Below are 25,624 nucleotides of genomic sequence, written 5' to 3' on the forward strand. Positions count from 1 at the left end.
ACAGGAACTAAAGCAGTTTAGGTGAGGTCCTTTGAGGTGAGGACTCAGAGGCTTTCAGTCTGAGAATTCGTCGAGTTGGTGAGGTAATAGGTGGTTGCTTTGGCCTACTCTGCTTCTCTGATCTTTCAGCTTGCACCCTGATATCTGGCTCTGGGATTTTTTTTTATTATTATTATAAGACCATCTTAGATTCGAACAACAAATAAATGTAGGAATGCAATGCTTTTTCCACTGTACTTACTCACTTATCATGGTTGTGGCTTTAACTCATGCAGTTTGAAGCAGAACAGCAAAATTGGCACCAATGTTTTCCTTCTTCACAGTTCCACAGAGATGTTACTGTAGTTTTAGCAGCCTCGCTATATGATTTTCTTTTCTCTTTCCCTTTGAAAGACAAGCTCTCACCTTTTCACTTCCGGGAAGTACTTCATGGCTTCTCTCTGGCATGTCCAAATTACCGGTATCACTCCTTTGTCTTTGCTGCCATTGTTAAGCAAAATAGGTGTTACTTGAACACAGGTGCTGTGATGTGATATGCTAATCATGACAGGCACTGATTGCCCAACAGGCTGGCAGCATATACAGTGTGGGCATGCCGAGCAAAGGTTCATATTTTGTAGTGAAGGAGTAGGAGAGCATGAGATCCCATTAGTCAACTCGGAATGGCATACAATTAAAATCTTATGAATGTCTAAGATTTTCTATTTAGTCTCTTCAGACCTCAGTTCACTGCATGTATTTGAAACTGCAGAAGATATTACTTCAGATAAGTGACTACTGTGTAATTAGGCCATAAGAGTCAAAGCACTGTAGAACCATTGATAATTATTTTGACCTTCCACCTCTCTTCACCCACTGGGACTGATTGGCAAATGAGGTCATTTCATCCTCCCACAACCAAATCCACGCGCAGCTCTGCTAGGATGAAAGTTAGAATGTTGGCATGAACACAGGAAGATTGCAGGTGTGTGATGAAGACCCATCCACTCAGACATACCCGGGTCTTAAAAGGGAACCGCTAACCGCTGATGTCTTAAAGGATTGCGGGATGGAGTAACTGGAAGGGGAGTCTTCTGGAGATGGGTGACCTTGCAGTGTGCACATCTCTCAGTTGTGTGGCTGTTCACACGACCAGGGAAATATTTTGCTTTACATTAACCACAAATGATTTGTAATTGTATGACAATTGTACTTATTAAGAACATTTAAAAAGCAAACGTGATCACCAAGAGGGTATTTATTTCCACGTACGCTTATGCAGTTTTTCCAGCTACAGTCTCATCTAACGCTATGCCAGAATCGTCCTCCAAGACACTTAGTAGGTAGTGGATAGTCTCAGATATGAAATTTCTTTGGTTGTTATGTAACAGTCAAATACCTTTTGCACTTTTGGGAAATGTTTGTGGCATTTGATCACAGTAGACCTTTACCTTGTGACCCCACAGCTCTGGGCGTAGAAGCACACACTAAATCACAAAAATATTTTCTGGTAAGGCAAATAATGGCAAATAGCTAGTCACTTTAAAAGAGCATTAGATGCAGATTCAGGAGGAGTTTAAACAAGTTTGTGGATGAAAAGGGGTCTGGTCAAAGGTTGGACTGGACGTGGAAGCCACTGAATTAGTCAATAGGATAACCCTACTTGACTTCCATTGCCTCTAGCTGTTGTGAAAACTTGAAGGAAGTTTGTGGTTTAAATGCCTTTGCATAAGTTTAAATTGTTGTAGAAAATAAATTAAGGGCTCGTTACTTTAAAGAGAATTGATTATGTGATATTTTTCAGATAAGCATCTCAGTGGTGCATTTTAAATATGATTTAACACCAGGGTAAACATATCACAGTGATACTTTCTTCAAAGAATCAAACGGGTACTGAAGATGTAGCTCAGTAGAAGAGCACATGGGTACAAAGCCTTGGGATTGAGCCATAATACATACACACACACACACACACACACACACACACACACACACACACGTATGTATGTATGTATGCATGCATGCATATATTTGTGTATGTATGTATATGTAGTATTATCTGTGAGTACCAACTTATGGAACATTCTATGAAAGTGTTTGGATGAGAAATTTAATCCTTTTTTTGATAGATTCTGGGGTGGGGAAAGCTAGGCAAAAAGCAACTAGCGCCTTCTATAACACTATGGCATATTAAAAATGCTTTGTGAACATTAGTCAAGTATGATAATAAAGAAAATAACATCACTTTTATTGAAAACATTTAAGATGTGTTATTATGTGTCCCTTAAATGGAATACACTTATATTCTGAATCCATTAGTCTGCTTGTATAGACTTAAGTTCACAAGTCCCTCAACATAACATGCCGTATATAAAATATAAACATTTTGGATAATCCTCAAATTAAAAAATGTGATAACATCTGTACTGTATCAGCTTAATCTTACCTCAGCTGGTTGTGTAGAGTCAGAAGAGCTCTACTATAGTCAGAATAATGCAATGGCAAAGAGAAGCTCTGGTAAGCCAGATGTGATAAGCCCAGTTCTGGATTATGAGAAAAATGTTATATCTGAAAATCTAAGCCATTAGAATTGAATATTAATTTACATGTTTGTTTATGTTTTTGAAGAGCAACCAATTATTTGTGGCATTGTAAATAATTTTACTATGACTAAAAAAACGCAAAGCCACTAACCAAATGCTATTTCCCAGTCTAGCTTTACAAGTGTTTCTCCAGAGAGGTTCTAGTGAGTCTTCTTATTCTTGGCCCAGCCCTGTCATAATCAGGCTAGTCTCTGAAATGTTGTAAAGAACAGTGGACTAGAACTTGGTTAATATTACATTGAAACAGAGCACCAAAACTCTTCGCACATGCCTCCTTTGAGGTGAACACTTATTTCCAACCTGCATCGGGTGACAATTCCTTCAGACATGTGGGGAAGAGTGAAGAAGATGCTGAGTATTTCCCAAGGTCATCTGGGAAGGTTACCTTGTGGCCTATTCTTCTGAGCCTCTGAAGCATCCAACATGATGGGTGTACCAGTTGAACAAGTAGCAGAGTGACCAATACAACAGTTAAATACTCCATATAGGACCCCCAATTCAACATCCCTCCAATCCTAACAATCCTAGCTCAGCTACAGGTCTCCCCCAAAGTGGAGCTATCCTATCCTTCCTGTCACTTAGTTTCAAAGAGCAGGAAGCCTGCGAAGGTGGAGAAGCGCTGGTGGTCCCCGTGGAGGGCACCATTGCCCATTCTCAGCCAGACTTCATCCCCTTTGGCCAGCTTCAGCACTGCATGGTTGCTGGATGTGTCTGATTTCCCCTTCGTTTCATAGCTGGAAAGAAGGAGAGGGATGCACTACTTAGTCTTTGCCATGCAAACCCAGATCCTGAGCATATTCTGTTCCCACCTTCCATGCTTTAGGTGTCATCGTTATGCGTTAAGTTCTCTAAATGGCATCTAAGTGGAAATAGCATGAACCACTTCTAGAACTGTCCAATAAAACCTCCTTCTTTCTTGCCTCTAGAATATCAACAGCAATTACTGCAATGACCTTGAAAGCCATTTGTAAATAGCTGTAAATTCAAAAATTCTTGAAGATTACTATGTAGAAGAGAGCTTTCTTACTCCCATGCAGACTGGGAACATACACCTGAGATTATTTACCAAAATAATCTCCCTGGACTGTTAGATAAGAAAGAAAGAAAGCTCTACTATGTTTGAACCTTTACATAGAGTCTTTTTTTTTTTTTACAGTGTGTGGTGATATTTTATTTGTGCTCTAATAAACAAAGCTTGCCTAGAGATCAGAGGAAAAACCAAGGATTATAAGTAAACACAAAAGTTATGCAATGTTAGCACACACCTTTCATCCTATCACTTGGCAGGCAGGGATCTCTCCGAGTTAAAGGCCACACTGGAAACAGAGCCAGGTGTGGTGGCACACGCTTTAAATCCCAACACTAGTTAACCATGGAGGTCTGTGCAGACAAACAGGAAATGACAGAACTGGACAGGAAGAGGAAGTGATGTAGCTGGACAGAGAGAGCAAATCAGATGGCAGAACAGCAAGGCATATAGGCGTGGGTAGATAGAAAGTAACTCGCATTTGGAAGCTGTAGAGTTGAGGTAAGGTTAGCTGTGGCTTTCCCTATTCCTCTGATTTCTCTCAGGCTTTTACCCCTATATTTGACTCTATAATTTTTATTTAATAAAACCATTTAGAATTTGTTTACAACAATGGTTTATTTTCTTCTTGCCAATCTAGAATTTGGTATTCAAGGAAGGTAATTGTCAACAACCAAAATGAAAACATACTTGATAACAGCTGAGCAGGTGTGGTGGTATTGTGTTCCCTAAAATATTGTGCACAATAATAAACTTGTCTGGGGTCAGAGAACAGGACAGCCACAATATTAAACATAGAGGATAGGCAGTGGTAGCACACACCTTTAATCTTAACATTCCAGAGGCAGAAATCCCTCTGGATTTCTGTGAGTTCAAGGCCACATTGGAAACAGCCAGGCATGGTGACACATGCCTTTAATCCTAAGAAGTGAGCCTTTAATTCCAGGGAGTGATGGCAGAAGGCAGAAAGATATATAAGACATGAGGACCAGAAACTAGAAGCATTTGGCTGCTTAAGCTTTTAGGCTTTTGAGCAGCAGGTCAGCTGAGATCCATTCTGGGTGAGGACTCAAAGGCTTCCAGTCTGAGGAAACAGGATCAGCTGAGGAACTGGCAAGGTGAGGTAGCTGTGGCTTGTTCTGCTTCTCTGATCTTCCAGCTTTCACCCCAATACCTGGCCTCAGGTTTGATTCTATTAATAAGACCTTCTAACAATTCTTGCTACAAGCAGGAGGCAAAGTGTAAATAAATACTGTGAGCTGAAAAGATAAAGACTGATATGGGATGGTTTGAATGAGAATGGCCCCTCTAGGTTCATGAATTTGAATACCTAGTCCCCAGTTGGTGGACTGTTCCATTTAGAAAGAATTAGGATGTGTGTGGCCTTGTTGGAAGAGGTGTGTCATGGGGAGGAGGGTCTTTGAGGTTTCTAAAGCTCATGACAAACCCAATCAGTCTCATATTCCTATATCCTCCCCCTCCCTCTCTTCCTCTCTCCCTCCTCCCTTCCCTTTTTCCTGCCAATTTGTGGATCAGGATGATAGCTCTCAGCTATTGCTCCTGCACCATGCCTGCTGCCATCCCCCCACATGATCTTCAAGGACTTAGCCTCTGAAACTGTAAGCAAGCCCTCAGTTAAATGCTTTATTTTATAAGTTGCCCTGGTCATGATGTCTCCTTACAGCAAATAGAACAGTGACTAAGACACCGTGTTATGCTTGGAAGATATTTGGAAAAAGCATGGTAACATAGACCTGGTATACACACACCACCTAAGACAAAGGATTCAAGAGAGGTAAATACTCTACAGATTTTAGATGTTTCTTTTAAAAGATGAGTGTGGAGAAGAACAGGCATACTTGAAAGATGAATAGAGTCTAGACAATCAGGACTCTAACAAGGTTGAAAACAAACAAACAGAAAAGTGCTTTTATAACTGTAAGAGCTGATGTGTTCCCATTAGGAACTTTCACTCAGAGTCATACTCTACTTATCTCATAGAGAGAAAATGTTGCCTTTCTAACCAAACCTACTACTTAAAATGTCTCTTGGAATTAATGACTGTGTTTAGAAAATGGCAAAACAACAGTCACAAGGGTAACAGGCTAATTGTCCAGAAAGGGTACTGGATATGATTCCTAACATGTCACTGACTGTGAGCAAACAGAGCAAAAGCCTTCTATGTGTCTACGGAAGCCATTGCCAAAGACTCAGCCTGGGTTACAAAGACCTGGGATATTTGACTTTGTTCTCAGATTTCTACCAGTAGAGAAAGTGGAGCATGAGAAAGCCCTCAGACAGAAAGAACTACTTACTCTTTGCACATGACCGTGAAGAAAAGGAGACAAAGAAGACCCTTCAAAGGATAGACTCAGAGGCCAAATAGAAAACCAGCTGAGGGTTGACTTATGAAAAGAACTATTCATCTCTGAGTTCTGGGTTTGAACTGGTGTAGGCTATCTCCCACAAAGACCAGGAGAGAGAAGTGTGTCCTATAGGAAGGAGGAAGAGCTGGGTGGATATCTGGAAACCAGGGTCCCGGAGAGAGCTGGCTGTCCACCAGAGTCCGTTCTCTCCTTGTTCAGGATTTGATAGAAAATGTCCCCCACCAGCTCGTGTGTTTGAACACTTGGTCCGAGCTAGGAGAATGCTTGTGGAGGTTGTGGAATCCTTAGAAGGTGGATCTACTGGAGAAAGTAGGTTGTAACAGTGTTCCCCTGAGTGCACGTTATCTCCAGATTCTCCTACTTGGCTTTCCCCGTTCCTGGACCACTGAGGTGTGAGGAGCCCTGCCACACACAGCTCCCACCAGGAACTCTTTCATGCCGTCTCTGCAGTGATGGGCTGAGTCCTCTCGATCAACCCTCCCTTAAGTAGCGTCTTTGCAGGTGATGGCCACAGAGACGAGAAAAGTGGTGAGTGCCCTCCTGCCCAGGGACTGGACTAGTTTCTTTCTGCCCTCAGGTTGGTTAGGTAGGGCTGGCAACAGTGATTAAATTCTCTGGATAAAATGCCAAATAAAAATGTTCACAGTTTGTACTTTCTTCCTCTCGACTCTGGAAATGACCGGGACCAGTGAGAATTTAGAAGTCAGTTTATGATGTCTACGATGCTTTATCAGCCAGCAGCCCTGAAAATAAAACCAAAAACGAGACAGGAGGAAGACCCCACCACCACCACCACCGCTTTACAATGCTCCCTTCGACTCCGCCTGCCACCCTACTTCCCCATCATGGAACCCTTGCCCTGGATTGCTTAAGTTTCTGGTATGTCTGAGCCACTGTGTCCTGGATATCTAAAAGCAATGTTACCTGTTTTAACTCGTCTCTTTCCCTTTCTTATTGAGGGCAGACTCTAGAAGAACACAGAGATCATGACAAGTGATAAAAATTACAGGGGAAAAAATAAGAGCCAAAAAGTTTTTCACGGACAGATTATAATCCGCTTAATTACAGGGGGGTGCTGGCTGGCTGGCTGGCTGTGCTAACAACAGAGCATGACGTAGCAGTTTCTAAAATGTTTCACCCCAAGAAGATCCAGCAGGTGTTGAGTATCAGTAATGCACAGCATAAAGAAAAGGACCTGTTCTAGCTTCCTCCATCGGCCAGTGGAGGCTGTGAAGACTGCTGATAGTGCCAAGCTTCAGGCGAAGGGTGGGTAGGGAAGCAGAAGAAGCCAAATAGAAAGGGAAATAATGAGTTACAGAAAGGATCTGAGTTCTGATTATGAGGAGTGCTGCTGGTAATTTGCCCAAGGTCTCTTACCTACTTGATAAGTTCATTACTGTTCTTCCCAGACAGGTGTGATAACCTGACCAACTAGGGGATTCGCATGGAGAACAGAACTGCCATTAGGGTCTTCCCTGTCCATGGACGTCCTCTGTTCAAGTGATGGCAGCACTCGTGAGACCTGTGATTGATGGCGTCACGTACCTGTACATGCTGAAGACTGTGTTGCCATTGTGCATGAGGTACACGTACACTTCCTCCACATCCTCGTGCTTCATCATGCTGAAGGTGAAGAAGTACACACCTGGGAAGGACAAGGATTTACTCATTCACTCATACACTGAAGATAAGTCAGATGATTTCACACACGGCTTGGTTGGAGTCTATGTATTGTGTGATTTTGTGGCCTGTTCATATGAATATACTTTCGTCTGCTCGCCTTAAAAGTGATTTGATTTTTTTTGTTTGTTTGTTTTTATTTTTTCAAGACAGGGTTTCTCTGTGTAACCATCCTGGCTGTCCTGGAATTTGCTTTATAGACCAGGCTGGCCTTGAACTCACTGAGATTCTCCTGCCTCTGCCTCCCAAGTGCTGGGATTAAAGGGGTGTGCTGTCACACCCAGTGCTTTGATCATCTTTAACTCATTGTGTTTCCTATTTATACTTAGGAAGATTATAAAAACCATTGAGAAAACTAGTCAAACATGAAATTAAAATGGACAACCACATTCCCCAAATGTAGCCATGGTGGTAGAATATTAAAGCATAAGTCCCGTGGTTCTAAATAAACAGTTCAGGTCATTTCTCATATGACACATTGTAAATCAGTAAAATAATGTTTAAATAAAAATATTCAACTTTAACCCTGCCACAACACCTTGTTAGTAAAAGTATATTCTTACTGATTTCCATGTTTCAGGTTTTGAACTACTAGCTATACAAGAGAAGAAAACAGAAATATCTACAAGAAAAAACTAAAGAAGCAATGGGCCATTCATGTTTCTTTTCTATAAAGATATCAGCTATGAAGATCCTTCTGATGTTGAGTGACAAAAGAACAATTATGCTTTGTTACGTGTCGGGGATGCATATTTGATAGCAATCAGTGATGCCCATTCCAATACCTGGAGACTAGTTCATAGATGAAAAGCAAAGACATGAAAATTAAAGGATTTCAAGAGATAGTTTGTATGTGTCTAGTGTTTTCCACTTTATAGGATTTCATTTTATGCACACATAACAATTTTCAGTGCCTCCAGAAAATAGATTTTTAATCGAAATGACAGGAAAATACCTTAGTCTTCCTTTAAAAATGATGATACTATAAATAAAACTGGATTGCAGAAACACTTTAGAAGGAGCAGACTAAGAAAGCAGATGGTAGATAATGAGACTCTTAGAATTAGAATTGCAGAAGTGAGCCTGGGCCGCATGCGCATGGGGCTCTCTCCAGGAAACGTTAGGAGACACGCTTGTGCTCTGGTTTGCAGACCTTTGTGTTGTAACTGCAAAGGTGGGAAAGAGGGTCACCAGTTGGTCAGCACTGGCGAGGTTACAAAACAAACAGGAAGTATAAGAATTCAGATCATAAATATTATCCTCAGAACGGTGTCCAACCAAGAGAGCTCAAAAATCATTTAACTGTGAAGTCATTGAACTCAGGGGGACCATTGATCCAGGATAGCTAGGCACGTATCTGTGGCACAGATCATGGTTTGCAAAAATTGTTACAGGAAACTAAAAGCCCTCAGAGAAAAATCACAAAGTGATACTGACTGAAGTGTGATAAAAGGATTCTCTCTGTAGTTGCATGCGTTAGGCCATTTCTTACTTAAACAGGGTGGAATAAGCCAAGCACACATTAAAAACAAGTGTGTAAGTTTAACGTGGCCACTATATTCGGTGGAATATGTTTTCCCTATCTGTACCATGGAGGGAAACAACGAAAGAAAACTGGAAACCAGAAACTGGGAAACTGTCGAACTTAGGCAACACTAGGACACTGAAGAAAATCAAGACGCTTCAAGTATGTAAAGGGGCTGCCCAAAGCAGCAGGGAGCTGGACAGGGCTTCGGGAGCAGCGGAAAATAGATCTCAACCCTGCCAGGAACAATATACTCCCTAATGGAGAAAGGCCACTCTCAAGTGCTGAAAGACAGTCCTGGGATCAGCCCTAAAGGGACAGTTTGCTAGAAAAAAGTACAGAATGCAAAGTGTTTCTGTAGTGACCGATATCAGGGTTTGCCAGCAATACCCAAGTTCCTGAAAGCCAGGGAGCTTCCATGCCGGCTCAGAAGTCTTTCTCAGGAAGTATGGGGAGGGGGAGAGACAGAAGAACCAGGGCCACACAGTATAAAAACACAGAGCAGCCCTGCTGAAGAACCTTGTTATGCCCCGTTCTGTTGGTGTCCCTGGGAGACCTGCTCTTTTCTGAAGGGAAATGGAGGGGCAGTGGATCTGGGGGAGGTGGGGAGGGGGAGATTGGGGGAGTGGAGGGAGGAACCTGCATTTGGGATGTATTGTATGAGAGAAGAAGAAATACAAAGAAAAATATCAGTCTCCTGGCAGCAAGAAGAGGCATTGAAATGTCACACGTTCAAGGTTGCCTGGGTCCTTTCCCAACAATCTCCTACAAATAGCTGGTCTAGGAGAAGCCAGTTCACTCAGTCATCAGCTACTTCTTAAAAGTGGAAAGAACAGCAAGAACTATCCAATGGATGACTAGTACCAAAAAGACATGTTGCCATATACCAGATGGAATATGTCACCATCCTGAGTTGTAGATATACCAATAAAGCAAATGGTGCTATTCTAAAGCAGAATTCAAGAACCCATGGTAGAAATAGCCACACCAGAGAAGGAACCAAAAACTGGGACATTGGGAAATCCTGGTTATATTAATTATTTTCCCAGTAGTTGTGACCAAATACCTGACAAGAAGCAGTTCAAAGTGAAGAAAGGGTAATTCCGGCTCCTTTTTATTCCTCGTGTTAAGAGGAATGCAGTTTATCATGGCAGAGAAATTGTGGCATCATCAGTACATGTGACTCAGTGCCTCTGCAGCCAGCAAGCAGAGGACAGACAGGACATGGGGCCAGACTCACAACTCAAGTCCTGGCCTTAGTGACCTACTTCTTCCAACAGCCCCCACCACCCCTTTCTACCTCCTAAAGGTTTCACAGGCTTGCAAAAGCAGTGCCACCCTCTGAGGAACATGTCTTCAAAGATGACCTTACAGGGGACATTTCATGTTCACCCTCCACATTCTGCCTCAGGCCTCCACGGGCTCATGGCTGTCTCACAATACAAAAATGCATTCATTTCAATTTTTAAAATCTCCATTGTTCTTAACAATCCCAACTCTGATCACAGTGTCAACCATTCTCTTCTGAGAATCAAGGTATTCTCTTAACTGTGGGGTCTCTGCACAGGTCAAATCCAAATTGCATACTTCCAACATAATGACACGGAGTAAATATTCCCATTCTGAAAGGGAGGCATGGGAGTAAAACCTGCTAGGGCAAACACCAACCCTACAGCTCCCAGTCTGGATCTGAGGTCCGTGGGAGAATTATCTGGCCCTGAAGGGCTTTGGCTGCCCCACCCTTTCCTCTCAGCCACCTGTACCAAGCGTATATGGCTTCTCTCTTAGGGCAGATCCACTCTATGACTGCAGGTTTCCTTGCTGGAAAGCCCCACCTTTTGTTGAAAGCCGAGCATCTCCAACATTCTCGAGACTCCACTGCAACTGCACAGCTTCATGAAGCAGCCCCTCAGATCCTCTTTGTAGGGGCTCTGACCTTGCACACATCAGATGGCCTCAGAGGCCCTCTGGAGCCTTGGTACCAGACTGCAAAAGACTCCACGACCCAGTGAATCTGCCAGCATTACTGTCTGCAAAACCAGTACCATGAGAACGCTGCTGCCAACTTCTACTGCCAGCTCAAAATAGAGCCTGGTCCGCCTTGCACCACTGCTGTAGAAACCTCTATGTGTCTTGGAGGCTGAGCCTGGGAAAACACTTCCCTGGATGGCCATATTGGAACAAGAACCCCTTTAACTCCCCTGTGCAGTCTACATTCCTGTGAGCATCCTGGCCTTCCAAACTGCCACCAGGAACTTCTTCCACTAAGGTCTGCTCATGACATTCTAGGGCTTTTCTAGTCTGAAGTTCCAGACACTTCCACATTCCTCCTGCAAACAAACTCCAAGTGATTGAGAACCACATGGTCAGGCTGAGGACAGCAAGGGCCCCACTGTCCCATACCAGTTTACGGTATTACTTTTCCCATTGCTTTGACCTAATACTTGAAAAGAAGCAACTTAATTAAGGAGGATTTACTTTGCCTTGCCACTTAGGAAGAGAGAGCGTCCATTGCTTCTGGGAAAGCTTGGCATCGGGAGCGTGAGGCAGATGTCGCATTGCCACTGAAGTCAGGAAACATAGTAAGTGAAGCCAGATGATAGCTCAGGACCTGTCCCCAGTGACCCTCTTCTTTCTTCAAGATCCACCTCCTAAAGGTTCCACCACCTTCCAAGCCACGGTCACCAGTGGGGGCCAAGTGTTCAAACATGTAAGCCTATGGTGGGCATTTCACATTCAAACCGCAACAGTAGTTAATTCTGAATAAATTTCACAATCAGTGGCAATGTTCTGCCCAGTGAATTTCCTCACTTTGGTAATCAGATTTTAGTTATACTAAATGTAAACTTTAGAGGAAACAGACTAAAGTGAGAGCAAACATTTGGCAATATTTTTCTAACTCTTCTGTAAGTTTAAAGTACTTTAAAGTAGAAAAAATATTAAAACAATGGAGTTTTTTGTTTGTTTGTTTGTTTGATTCTGTTTTTAATGGGTCAACTGTCCAGATATTTCAAAGCTTTTGCTGATGGCGTCATGGGTCAATGAGTGTTTCCCTGTCCTGATAAGAGGAATATATGTCTACAACATTTACAAAGAACAACCTTGCAGAGCTGATCAAACTCATAAAGGCATTTTCTCTTTGACTCAGTAATTCCATTCCTGGTACATTAGCCTACAGGTATATCTGTATGTGTTCTATTATAAATTGACATATGAAAAGTACTGATAGCAGACTTATTTTAATAACAAAATGTGGAAACAACCCAAAGGATCAATAACAAGGAAATGGCTAGGTACATTTTCATATGTTAATTATAAAAAAAGTCATTACATGGAAAGATTTTAAAAACATTATGGCAAGTCTTTCTTTTAAAAAAATAAACTACATTCAGAATATAGAGTATGCTAGTTTTTATATAAGATTAAATATATTTTTCATAAACTTCAAAAATGGTATTATTTACTCAGTTTTTAATATTAGAAATAGATCAGGTATTCCTTGGGGTAGTGACAAGGGACACAATTATCACACATCCAAACTGAGAATTATGTTCTGGGGACTTTGAAAATCAGTGCTGTCTGTGCCGTCTCAGGGACATCAGACCATTTCCTTTTCTCTGTTCTTCTCTCCCTCCCTTCCTTCTTTATTCTCATCCATCTGCCTTCCCACCTCCCCTTCCGTCCTCCCTTCCTGTCTCTCTGCCTTCCATTCATTCTCCCTTTTCCTTCCTGTGTTTCTTCTTCTTCCTTTCTTCTTGTGCCCCACCCTTTCCCTTCCATCTCCCTACCTCTTCTTCTCCCTCTCCCCGCTCCCTCCTTTCTCTCTTCAGTGGCTCCACTCACTAATGTTTACATCTCACCTGATACAGGGGCCCCAAATCTACCAGTCATGACATCAAAGAAGTTTCCGATGTTGGTCTCCACACTGCTGAAGATAATGCCACTGTTCTGATTGCTGAAGTGAGTTGCTAGAGAAGCCATGAACGCAATCTAAGGAGAAAGCGGGGGTCAGTTCAAATCTGTCTTAAAGAAAAACACTCTTACACAGGTAATTTTATCCCAATGTTATTTGTGATGGAAAGCTTGAATATAGATACCAAACAATAGACAAACAAGTAAATAAATTATAATAATTCAATGTGTTTTATGCCATATAGATACTAGTCTGCATTAACAGTTCTAAACATATTTCAAAAACTACTACTCCTTAAAAGATATATTTTTTAAAATATTAAATTCTGTTATCCAGTAAAATGGGAAAAATTTGGAGGAAGTTCTCAGGCTGTAGTATTAGATGCATGTCTGTATATTACATGATTAGAGAAACTGACAATTGAACTTCTTACTTTTGTTCACTATAGATGTAACCAACCGTCTTATTAAATAAGAAACACAGAAACAATGCAAAAGAGAAAGCCGAGAGGTCAGAGCTCAGAGCTAAAATCTCACCCTTCCGCCTGCGGTGTCCCAGCTTCCCAAATGAGGCTTCTTCTTCCTGTCTGTTCGTCTATTTAAAGTATTTTCTCATTGGTTGTAAACCCAAACACGTGACTGCCTCGTCACTGTCTGAATGTACAGCCCCCTTGGTCTTAAAGGCATATGTCTCCAATGCTGGCTATATCCCTGAACACACAGATATCCATGGGATTAAAGGCGTGTGCCACCACCGCCACACTCTTGCTATGGCTCTAATAGCTCTGACCCCCGGACAACTTTATTTATTAACATACAATCAAAATAATATTTCAGTACAATTAGATTACCACCACAGTTCACCCTAGGGAAATATCTTTTCATGCATTAATTAAAAAGTAGGCAACACTTGGGCGGGCGGTGGTGGCGCACGTCTTTAATCCCAGCACTGCCTACAGAGAGGCAGAGGTAGGCGGATCTCTCTGTTCAAGGCCAGCCTGGTCTACAGAGCAAGATCCGTGACAGGCGCCAAAACTACACAGAGAAACCCTGTCTCTGTGTAGTTGCCTACAAACAAAAAAGTAGGCGACACGAGATTATTGTGACTTCCTATCCGACTTTGTTAAGTGTATCTATGTAAGTGGAGTTGTTCTGTAGTCAACCTGAGAAAAGCATCTTCGAGAATATCCATAAGCGGCTAGCAAGGTGCCTGAGCAGGTAAAGGTGCTTGCTGTTAGGCCTGATGACCTGAGTTTGATCCCCAGGACCCACGTGGTGGACAAAGAGAACCAACTCCCCAAAACTTGTCCTGTCCTATTTATTTTTACAGTGAAAGGGTCTTGTATGAATCATCTTTAAAAGGCAAAAGAGAGGCTTTTGATACCAAAATATAGAAAAAGGGGTTAAATAAAATCAGAAATCTGTTTGACATTTGGAGAAGCAAATTTTCTAAGCATAATTTTGCATAAAATAAATATCAAGTAAATTGGGGCCAGAAAATTCAAGAGAGCCAAAGAATCGGTTACTGTGAGCAGCCCCATCTGTAACTTATAACTAATCCCTTGTATTTAGGAAACCTTGAGAGTCTCGGCTCAATCCATAAAAATGAGTGAGAACAATTACTCTAGAAACCTGTCCCCTGCTCCAACTGTGAGATCCTGTACATTGGGGAATAATCTATCTATTTGGGTCCTGTCTTAAGTTTCTATTGCTATGAAGAGTCACCATGACCATGGCAACTCTTATAAAGGAACACATTTGATTAGGGTGGCTTGCTTGCAGTTTCAGAGGTTCAGTCCACTGTCATCATGGCAGGGAACATGGCAGACAAGGTGCTGGCTGCATCTTGATCAGAAGGCAACAGGGAGTGGACTGTTGCACAGACCTTGGCTTGGGCATTTATGAGCCCACCCCCACAGTGACACACCACCTCCAACAAGGCCACACCCACTCCAACAAAGCCACACCTCCCAATAGTGCCACTCCCTACGAGCTTATGGGTGGGGTGCCAATTATATTCAAACTACCACAGGTCCTAAGATATGAGATTGAGTCTGAGCTTAAATATAAACCTCAAATTTCTAGGTCCCTTAAGTTGAGAATGAGGCATCATTATTGCTCCTTTATGGCTACTGCCATTGTTGCTGCTAGTAGTGTTCTAAAACTAGAATTTGAATAATTAAGAGAGCGTTAGAACAACTCTGTCTATCAAGAAATGGTTTCACTTGGTAACACTATTGGAGGGGATTTGAAAGTCACTGACAATCCCTTGAAAATAAACAGCAGCAATGAGAATAATAAATTCTTTAACATGTAATGGATGTTAATAACTCTCCTTTATGAACTTTTTTAGTTTGCAAATTTTAAAATTAAAACATGATTTCATCATTTCCCCCCTTCCCTCTAAAATTCATGGCCTCTTTTTTTTATTGTTTGGTTGTTTTTGTTTGTTTGTTTGCTTTTTGAGACAGGGTTTCTCTGTGTAACAGCCCTAGCCATGCTGGAACTCAGCTTTGTACTGAGTTGGCTTTGAATTCACAGAGATCAGCCTACCTCTGCCTCCTGAGTGCAGGGATTAAAGGCGTGCACCCCCCAAGCCTGGCTTGTGGCCTCTTTTTAAAAAATTAGTATTGTTACTTATATAAATGCACAAATACATAAATATGACCTGCTGAGTCCATTTAGTGTTGCATATATATTCGTATATAAATATAAACACATATATAAGTATATATATACATATATGTATATATATAAACAAGCGCTCATACACACACAGACAGAGACACACACAGACATATAAGTTTTCAGGACTGAGCACTTGGTATTGGATAACCAATTAACTCATCCTGAAGAAAACTACATCTCCCTCTCTCAGTGGTTAATTGCCCGTAGCTCTTTGTTTAGAAGTGGGGCCTAAGAGATTCCTTCCTCTTATCCATGTTAGCGTGTCTGTTGGTGTTGTCACTGTTCAGACAGCCATATGGTTGAAATTTCCTGAGTGCCTCATGCCTGTCACTGTTAAGGAGTCAACCTCACAGCTCTTCCTGGTCCTCCAGCTCTAACTGTGGCCTTCTGTCTCCTCTGCTGCGATGGTCCCTGAGCCTTCGCTGGGTGGGTTGTGTTGTAGATGTATCAGCTGGGGCTGGCCACCTAACTCTCAGTTGTTCTCTGCATTTTGACCAGTTGTTTTCAGAAATTTCTGAAGTCTTCCATGAACCATGTGAAAGCATCATCCCAAATGATAGTATTTGTCATGTAAAACGATCAACAGACAGAATTTAATGATTTAATAAACTGCCTGTTCTATGAAAAGAGCATGTATATGTTCTGTGTTGCTGGTTTCCATATATCTCTAGGCTGTCGTAGAAAATGCCTTAGCTTAGCTAGATGGCCTCCCACCCCACTTGTTAATTTATATTGGCACACAAATCCCATCATGCTGAAATTATTCAACAGCATTCATTACAAGTTACCTCCAAACCGCACAGAAATCAGTTCTAATAGCACACAGGACACCTTATTTTACACTTAAAAAACAGGATCCCAGGAGAATGATGCAATGTACCCAAGAGTAAACATCATGATATCTGCCAAAATGAATAGCAGTTTCCTCTAATCTTTCAAACAAGAATGACTTTGTATACCAGTTCTCAAAACACCTCTCCTGTTTACAGAATTTTCTCCCCAATACTTAATTTTAACCACAAATTGCTGTTTAAGGAAGATACATTAACCAGACACAACCTTTACTACAACAAAAAAAACCTAGTTTACTCTGTGAATATAGATGTCCTCTAGGAGAATCCATTTTTAAATATTAACAAAAAAACTAAGCTAGACTTAATAATTTTTCTGAGTGACCTAACCTCAATATTTACAAATTTTAGATGTTGCAAGAAAACTTATAAATATGAGTTTAAAAAGAAACAAAGAATGCATCCAACTGTAAATGAGTTATGGCCATATAAATGGATTTTAAAACTTGATAATCTGATCTAGCTAATTGAATAACTCAAAAAAATGAATCGTCTCTAGTGAAAAGAAGACTCTGTTGTGAAAAGTTTAAATAAAAATTGAACTATATGGAGCTGGACAGAGGGCTCAGTGGTTAAGAGCACTGACTGCTCTTCCAGAGGACCCAGGTTCAATTCCTAGCCCCCACATGGCAGCTCACAACTGTCTGTAACTCCAGTTCCAGGGGACCCAACACCCTCACACAGATGTACACACAGGCAAAACACATGAAATAAATAAATTATTAAAAAATTGAAATATACAATCTGATTTAAGAAAAACAATGTTAATATACATAGATGAAATTTCACTACATAATGTGACAAATTAGCAAATAAAATATAAGTAGATGCTTAGCCCTTCCGTTTATATGTTTAAATGTTTCGGTGCAACTTGGTTAAAACCCTCATATTTATGGCTGTTTGGTCCCATGAGAGAGTCGGGTTTCACACTTGATAAATACCCTTTCCTAAGAATGTTCTCAAAGCTGGGTTTGAGATGTTGGTGATGCAGACGTCCTGCCATGTCAGTGAGCAACGTGAAACGGAGATTTCAAGACGAGTGAAGGCTAGTTTACTGGAGCCTTTTGGCCCCTGGTCCCTAGGTCCAGGCAGCGTTAGAAGTGCCCCGGCGGCGATGTGCAGAGGGTGGTTTACCTGCAGCTCTGGCGGCACGCCTGGGTAGCCCTTCTCTCCTTTGGGGCCATGCTGCCCCCGCTCCCCTCGAGGCCCCAGGTCTCCTTTGTCTCCTTTCTCACCTTTGGCCCCTTCATGGCCAGTGGCTCCGTTATTTCCATTGTTTCCATGGTTTCCTTTAAAAAATCAGAAATCATATGAGAAGAGTGATTCACTCCTGCCACAGTGTATTTTTAGACAGACACAGCTCCTTCCTTCAAAAATAGCCAAACTCAGTTGTAAAAGGAGAACATTAAAGCAACCCTGACCACAGCACTTTAAAGGGCATCATCACATGAGCTCTCATTTACTGGGCTCTGAAAGAGATGCCAAGACCCCAGAGCATGCTTTTCTGTAAAGCGAGGACTGAATGAAAGACTGTGCAGAAGACACACCATCACTTTATTATTAAAAGCAGAGGAGACTAACAGACAAATTACCCAGCAATGCTCGAATGGCTAGATTTTATCAATGGTACATTTTATTACATTATGTATTCATTAAAATATTTTAAATGATCAATGTTACAGTAAACATCAGTGATTTTTTTAGTTAAGGTTGTAAATAAATAGGGATGGCATAGCACGATTTCAGTTTGAATCATTATATATTTATATAGTATATCCATAGGGAATAAAAAACTAATTCTAGTTATTATCTACAGTTATTTATAGTTTTTTTCTGATTGGATGAAACAGGGGTGATTTTGTGTTGCTCTATATGTTTTTCCATCTCCTTCAAATCTGATACCAAAGCCATTTTATAATTGGGAGAAAAACTCATAAAGCAACATAATAAGTTTTCAAATCAAGAGTCAAGCAGTAAATTCCAAGGTTCACTCCTCTGTTGAGACCAGTTCTGCACCTGTTTCTTATTCTCGTATTTGCTAACTTCAGGCTCGTTTGCATTATACCTGTATGTTATCTTTGACAGGGCACTAAATCAGGCTTGCAATGCTCTCAGACCAATGAGCTTTGACTATTAGATTAAAGTGTTCTGTTACAAAGGTACTTTCTAATGGGGACTACTGAACCAAAGCCAGTGTGCCCTATAACCTCAGAGGAGGTCACTAGAGATCCTTTGTTTCACATCATTCGCCCTGTGAATGGATGCCTTTGATAGTCAATGACATAGGTTTAAATATAGGCTAGGGTTTGGGGTTGTTTTTGTTTGTTTGTTGTTTGTTGTTTTCATTATAATTTGGTTTCATATGAGTGGTACAAAAGAGTTAATTCAGTTTTGATAATTATTAATATCAATGGGGGAAAATCTGGGAACACAAGTAGACTTCTTGTAGAAGGAACTCCTCAGGGGTGGGGACAAGCAGAAAGGCCTGCCCTTTGCCCACCCAGTTCCTTATAGTAACACTCTAACAGAGTGACCCTGAACCTAAGCAGCTGGAACAATAGAACACAGGTTGATCATGGATCTAGAGCAGTGATTCTCAACCTGTGGGCCATGACCCCTTTGGGGGTTGAACGACCCTACACAGGGGTCGCCTAAGACCACCAGAAATATCAGATATTTATATTACAATTTGTAACGGTAGCAAAAATAGTTATGAAGTAGCAATGAAATTTTATGGTTGATTGTCCTTGTAGCATGAGGGACTGTGCTAAAGGGTCACAGTATTGAGGAGGTTGAGAACCACTGGTCTAGAGGAATCTGATGAGCTCCAGAACATTCACTTTGCTGCTGTGTGTTGTTAGAGCCCAAAATGTATTCATGAGTTCAAGGGAGGCATGGAAATCAACTAGAAACAACAAAAATTGGTGAAATTAAAAAAAAAAAAAAAAGCCTAAGCCTAAAATGACACAGAAAGTTATGGTCCTCAGTGGATGGCAGAGCGAAACCCAGCAAACTTTCCTTTCTGCCTGCCTCCTTTAATTCAGTCTGTTACTGAAATTGCAGTGCAAAGTGTGTGTCCTTACCTGGAATGCCAGGAGGGCCTGGTGGTCCAGGGGGTCCCTGGTAACCACGGAATCCATAATCTCCGTGACAACACTTGCTGCAGTCTGGGGGCAGTCCTCCGGTTTGTGGAGACTTAAAAAGGATGGAAAAAGAAACTTTAGGTAATGATATTTGGGAGCACTTAAGAACTTTTTAGCTTCCTCTGGCCTTCACCCTTAGAGAAGTTTACCTTCACGCAACTCAGTCACATCAGAAAATGTGTGCCTTGGGGTGGCATGAGGGCAGGCCTGTGCAGACAACAGGGATGGTCTTGGACAAGCCTATGACAGCAAAAGCAGACTCTCCCTCAGAAAAGAACCCAGAAGCCTCTTCTCTCCCAATACCCAGAAGTCTCAGGTACAGTTAGACTACAGTAACCCTCAAAGCTAACCACCAACAACTTCCAACATAGTTACTAAATACCACACTCCTGATGATGGCTTAAAGGTCTTAGGATCCCTGTAACCCCACCTTCCCAAACCTCTAAAGCACACAAATCACTGAGGAAACAAAGCATTCTTTAGTCTGTACATTTCCTTATTTATTTTCAAATTGAAAAGTAGAAATATAGTTATCATAAACAACAGCTGTTTTGAGATATGCCTGTACACCCTTGTGGAACAGCTAGTTAATGTATACATTGCCTCACTTGATTTCCTGTGATGAATACATTCAAACTCTGCTCTCTTGGCAATTTTCAAGAATTCAGCACACTGCTGTTAACTGCATTCATCCGATTGATGTTTATTATTTACACCTTGAGCAACTTTAACTTCATGATAAGTATTTAACATTTCACACATTCCTCTTCTAAACTTAAAGTGATTATCTTACTGTGCGAACTAATATTTAATGAGCACAAATGTGTTCTACATATGCTCACCTGTGACTTCCAATAGAATTCTTATTTGTGCAAAGATAAAATTCTAAAGCGTATTCTTACTGTGAAGGTCCTGAAGACCTAGTGAACTAGCTGGTGGGAGATTTGCAACTTGGGAGATCTGGATCCTCATCTGCACTGGCAACTGGCCTTCTCATTGTGTCATGCAAAATACTTGTGGAAACTTTCCTAGATCCCAGTTATGTTCAACAGTTTTGAAAACAGCACATTGTTGCTAAGGGCTTCATTGTGAAAAGAAAAGGAGGGGGTGGAGTGGACAGACCAGAGGACAAAGACAGGCACGAGGCAGGGAAGGAAGAAGAGGGAGGAATTTATCATTCCAGTTTTCTCTGCCACTAGACCTCCTCCAAGGAGAAAACCGGAAGAAGGCTTCACATGACTACACATTTACACCTTACTTTTATCGGTTGGTCTTATAGGCTTCATCACTGTCCTTCCTTCTCCCTAAAGTTTCTCTTAAAACTATTGAGGTAGCAGCCCATCCTGGTCCAAGCCTTCTGTTGCCACAGCCCAGAACCCAGTGTTGAAGGATCAAGAGATATGTCCTGGAAATAATTCTTAGTTCTGAGTCTCCCAAGCCCAACCGCAGACGGGTATACATTCATATTGGCTAAGGAAAAAGAAAATAAACTAATACACTTGGTCAGAGATGAAGACACTTGGAAATCAAACACCACAGCCAACTCCACCTACCACACATCTGAGAAGTGTGTTCATCGTCTCCTGATATCCTTTGCTAATGTGAAATACAGAAATAAACCCCTGGAATCGAGAGTTTTGCCAATGACAGGTTTCATGGATAGAGAAGAGGGAGGGGATCCCTTGTGTAAGAACAGAATGGAAATACTGGGATGCCTAGGACTGTTAGAATAATCACTACCCTGGAACCAGTGTCCCTGCTCGGTTCTGTGTGGCCTTAGAAAGTCACCGTTCCCAGACATCAGTCTGAGTTGGCCCTGAATTCCAGTTCTAAGAATGCAAGCAAAGATACTATTATGTTTAACTTTCAATAATAATTTTGAAAGACCTTTAACTTTTTAAAATTTCAAACAATTTCATTGCATTTCTTTCTTTCTTGTACGTGTAGGACATGATGTGACACACATGTGGCAGTCAGAGGACAAACTTGTGGGTCCTGGGAACCAAGTGTAGGTCATCGGGCTTGACAACAAGCGCCTCTGCCTGCTGAGCCAGCTCAGACAAGAGATAGCCCTGATACATCCATTTGTAAATGTCTGTATCTGCACACAAGGAAGTGGTGTGTCTTAGTATCCAAGCTAACAGGTGTGAGCGGTGCTTGGCCAAGCTATCTGGGGTAACTCCAGGAGCACAGAGCTGCCACCAGTGCAGCAGACAGACTCCTGGTTCTCCTAGTTGGGTGCCTCCCAGGAACCCTCCTATGATGTTTTATCACGTGTTCATCCCTCTGGCCTTGTCTTTCAAGGTCTAGTTCAAAGAAACAAAGATAGTAGAGCAAGTAGGGAGGGAGGGGAAAGGGGAGGGAGGGAGAGAGAGAGAGAGAGGGAATACGTCGTGTATATTTGTTAGTGCAGGTGTGTGTGCTCATGAGTGTGCATGTATGGGGGGTGGGCAGAGATCACTGTTAGTATTCTTCCTCCGCCAGTATTTTACAAGACAGAACCACTGAATCTGAAGCTCCCTGGGTTAGCTAGGCAGGCTAGTCAGTGAACTTCAGGGATCTGCCAGTCTCGGCAGACCCCCCCTCCCACCCTAGCACTGGGTTACAGGTTTACAGCCACTCCTGGCTCTTTAGGTGAGTGCTGGGAATCAACTCAGGCCCAATGCTTGCATAGCGGACTGACTGAGTCATTTCTCCAGCCCTCTCTTGAGGCTTTTGGTGGACTCCGAAGTTGGACAGGATATGATTTAGATGTTTTATTCTCACTAAGGAAGAATATGGGAGGTCACTATTCACAGCCTCTTAAGTTTGTCATCTTCCTTCCCAAATTGGGTAGTGATACACTGGAAGCATGCAATTGAGCAGCTGAAAAAAGAGGGGTGTCTGCAAGACAATCTCCATTCATTTGGCAGAACTGAGTTCTACTATTAATGACTGGAGAAAAAGAACCCACAATTCTTTCCTTAGAGAAACAAGATGGTAGGATGGGGAGAAGGGGAAAAGGAAAAAGAGTGAGGCTTTAGTGAAGAAAGTGCCAGAAAAAGAGAATGTAGATGTGCAGACTCTTCCAGCTCCAATCCACCACGGACTCCATAGCCAGCTCCCTACCTGGTGCACAGATCTTATTACATCACTGCCCTGCTACCACAGACAGAACTTTCAGGAGCAAAGTGTAGTCTAGACTCCTTCACTAGTTGAGGGTCCTCCCTTGGCAGACACTCAGATCATCTGCAGTCTCCTCAAAGAGCACAGGGCCCAGCCACACCCAGCTGCTCCTGGGCTCCATCAGTCCTCAGTGTGGTGCAGGTTTTTGTCTAGTACTCTTTAAACCTCTGATATGCACAGCCATCTTTTTTTTTTTTAAAAAAAAAATCTCTTCTCTTTACTTTCTTTTTAAGGCCCAGGAGCCAACACTATTCTTTTTTCCACAAGTTTTCTTTGTATATTGACCTTGTTTACCACACAGAATTTGATCAAACTTAGTTAATAATTTAACGAAAAAGACTGGTGGGATATGAGTGAAGTTCAATGATTGTCATAATGAAAGCTGTTGCTTTGTATGCTAATTTTAAAACTTAATTAAAAAAATTAAAAACAAATAAAAATGTTGAAAAATGAATGAATGAACAAATAAACCCAGACAAGATTTTGTTTCTAATAGAGCACTTCAGAGTGGCTTGGTGGTAGAGGCCTGGGTGTGTTTATGGTCCCAGTCTCCATCCTACAGCTTGAGAAAGTCAAAGTGGGGGAAGTGCTTGGGGAGGAGCTGATTGATGGGGAAACGATAATTAGCATAAAGAAGAGGATGGGGAGAGCAAGGAGAGAAGGAAGAACTTCGAGTGACCCCAAATTCGGTCTGTGCGTCGGTCCCACTTGTAGAGGAATATGGTACAGAAAGCTTCCAGGATGTTCCTGGCTCTGAATCTCCTGGGTAGCTCCACGTGGGTCTCTATCTGAAGATGCTTCAGGAATCCAGGGCTAGAAGACTAGGATGTGGAGTAAAGCAAAACTATATTGGGATTTCAGTGGCCTGGTTGGTGTTGGTCGCCAGGAAATAATCCAAGACAGCCTGTAGTACCCCACTGGACCCCTAGGAAAGACGCCATCCATCAAGATGGACTGGACACAAATTAAATGAGGATGAAGATCATTAAAAAGTTAGATGAAGATCACTGAAGCAAGCAAGCATCTTTAGACAGAAGACAGTCTCTGAGAGAGGCGTTCTTTTTGCACACACCCCTGACAAAGCCCCACAGAGCGACTTGGAAACTGCACTGTGTGGTCCAGTTACGTGTCTCAGGCTTCTTCCAGTTCTGCTGCTGAGTCTGTGTGGGATCCCAGTCTGACCACAGAACCAGAAAATCAACCAAGACTTTGTATGTGGGGGGTGGGGTGGGGTGGGGTGGTGGTTAGATATCAGCCATGTGAAAAGAAGCTCCAGGGACACTACAAAGCCTCCAGTCTACGGTTCTTGTGGTGATATGCACTGCTTCAAAGATCATGGAGTCCAAAGGACCCTTCTCTCCTCTCCATATAACTTTAGCATTTGTCATGCTTGGGCTCTAAGTACAAATAAGTTTCTTCCTGCTCTTGCTGCTTTTGATTAAACTGACGTTTGCTGATGTGCAGTTAACTATGCCAAAAACCCTTACTCATTCCTATGTTACCTAAAAGACCTAAAGAAATGTCCTCCAATGCTGAACTTTTGCCCCACCAAATAGATCGAGTTCAGTCATTAGGAGACTGAGTTATTCAATAGCTTGTAATTTAAATATGTAATCTTTTTTTGTTTCCTTTCCTTTTAATGAGTTAATCTGTTAAGGGAAAAAAAATGTCTAAACAAGAAGGCTTGGCAACCTAAATTGCTACAAAACAAACAAAACTAGAGGGAAATGTTGCAGAAAGTTCACAAATCCAAGTAAAAACAGGCTTAACTGATCTTTGGCAGAGGCAAAGGGCAGCTTCTCCCTGCTGGGGAGGATTAAAAAGAGTCCAGTTCTCTTGGCATCAGCAAATAATTATCTACAGCAATGCATCTATCCACATGGGTCAGCCTTTCTTTCTGCATCAACAGAGCAATCAAAGTAACTATAGTAATAAAATCCCAACACAAAAGGAAGCTGACTCCTCCTGCTCCCCATTCTGATGGGGCAGTGCCACTCTGTCCCAGCACATCGTGCCAGCAACTAGGAGTCCCTGTTGGCTCCCAGAACAACCCCAGAGACCCCCACAGATAGCAGCAAATGCTCACGAGCGCTGATCTTAAGAATCATAGTTAAAGCAACAGCAACATCAGTCATTTAAGTTTGCAAAGAAATCCTTAGAAGAGAATTCCGAGTACCTGGCCCCAGAATGGGTTGATCTGGGCTAGGTCCTCTACCTCAGGGTGTGGAAGCTCATCTGGTCTCAGGGGTTTTAGGTCTGTAGAAGTGTTATTATCCACAGTCCCAGTTTTAGGGTGGCTCCGCTCTCTCACTTTCTCCCTCCTGGAGCCGCTACGGCCAGTCTGCTGGTGGCTCTGCACTATCCGGGCCACCGCGTTCTTAGCTCTTCCGCTCACCTCCATGTATTCATCTTGACACAGGCAAAATGGGAGGAGAAGCAGAGCCAGCAGGTGCCACCAGACGAGCTGCCTCCTGAGCATGGCTCACAACAGAGCCGCAGCGTCTCCCTGGGAAGCCGATGGGGGCTGTAGGTGCCGTGGTCGCCTCAGGCAAATGCCAGGTCTGGAGATGAGAGCTGCAGCCGGCTGGGTGGTTTTATACTTCGGGTGTGTAATAAATAAGGCTACAGTCATGCCAGAGTGACAGCAGCCCTCCTCCCAGACAG

The 25,624-nt window shown here is 42.2% G+C and overlaps 1 protein-coding gene and 2 long non-coding RNA genes across 10 annotated transcripts in view; 2 read left to right on the top strand and 1 right to left on the bottom strand.

Moving 5' to 3' along the window:
• Positions 1-25,624, top strand: part of LOC143268647 (uncharacterized) — a 63,524-nt gene that overhangs the window by 3,046 nt on the left and 34,854 nt on the right. Inside the window, exon 2 of the long non-coding RNA XR_013044701.1 lies at positions 13,071-13,249. This is a non-coding gene — a long non-coding RNA (uncharacterized LOC143268647). The remainder of the gene's footprint in view (positions 1-13,070; positions 13,250-25,624) is intronic.
• C1qtnf3 (C1q and TNF related 3) lies at positions 1,988-25,575 on the bottom strand. 2 transcript variants are annotated; one of them, XM_042261412.2, is made up of 6 exons: positions 25,137-25,575; positions 19,736-19,847; positions 17,787-17,941; positions 13,062-13,191; positions 7,542-7,641; positions 1,988-3,316 (listed from the first exon to the last, which is right to left on the bottom strand). In XM_042261412.2, exons 1-6 carry the CDS (start codon positions 25,437-25,439, stop codon positions 3,157-3,159), a joined length of 960 nt encoding a protein of 319 aa, XP_042117346.1. In that variant the 5' UTR covers positions 25,440-25,575; the 3' UTR covers positions 1,988-3,156. The 2 variants fall into 2 exon arrangements, with proteins under 2 accessions (XP_042117346.1, XP_042117347.1); XM_042261413.2 differs by having other exon boundaries at positions 1,993-3,316; positions 25,356-25,568.
• LOC121822719 (uncharacterized) lies at positions 3,297-8,200 on the top strand. Of its 7 annotated transcripts, none has more exons than XR_006063900.2 (5): positions 3,727-4,110; positions 5,294-5,404; positions 6,348-6,524; positions 6,686-6,875; positions 7,406-8,200. It is a non-coding gene; the product is annotated as an uncharacterized LOC121822719 (long non-coding RNA). The 7 variants fall into 7 exon arrangements; XR_006063901.2 differs by lacking the exon at positions 5,294-5,404 and adding an exon at positions 5,146-5,228 and having other exon boundaries at positions 3,729-4,110; XR_013044699.1 differs by having other exon boundaries at positions 3,297-4,110; positions 5,146-6,524.

The sequence above is a fragment of the Peromyscus maniculatus genome, chromosome 15 (genome assembly GCF_049852395.1).
Source record: "Peromyscus maniculatus bairdii isolate BWxNUB_F1_BW_parent chromosome 15, HU_Pman_BW_mat_3.1, whole genome shotgun sequence".
Lineage (NCBI taxonomy): Eukaryota > Metazoa > Chordata > Mammalia > Rodentia > Cricetidae > Peromyscus > Peromyscus maniculatus.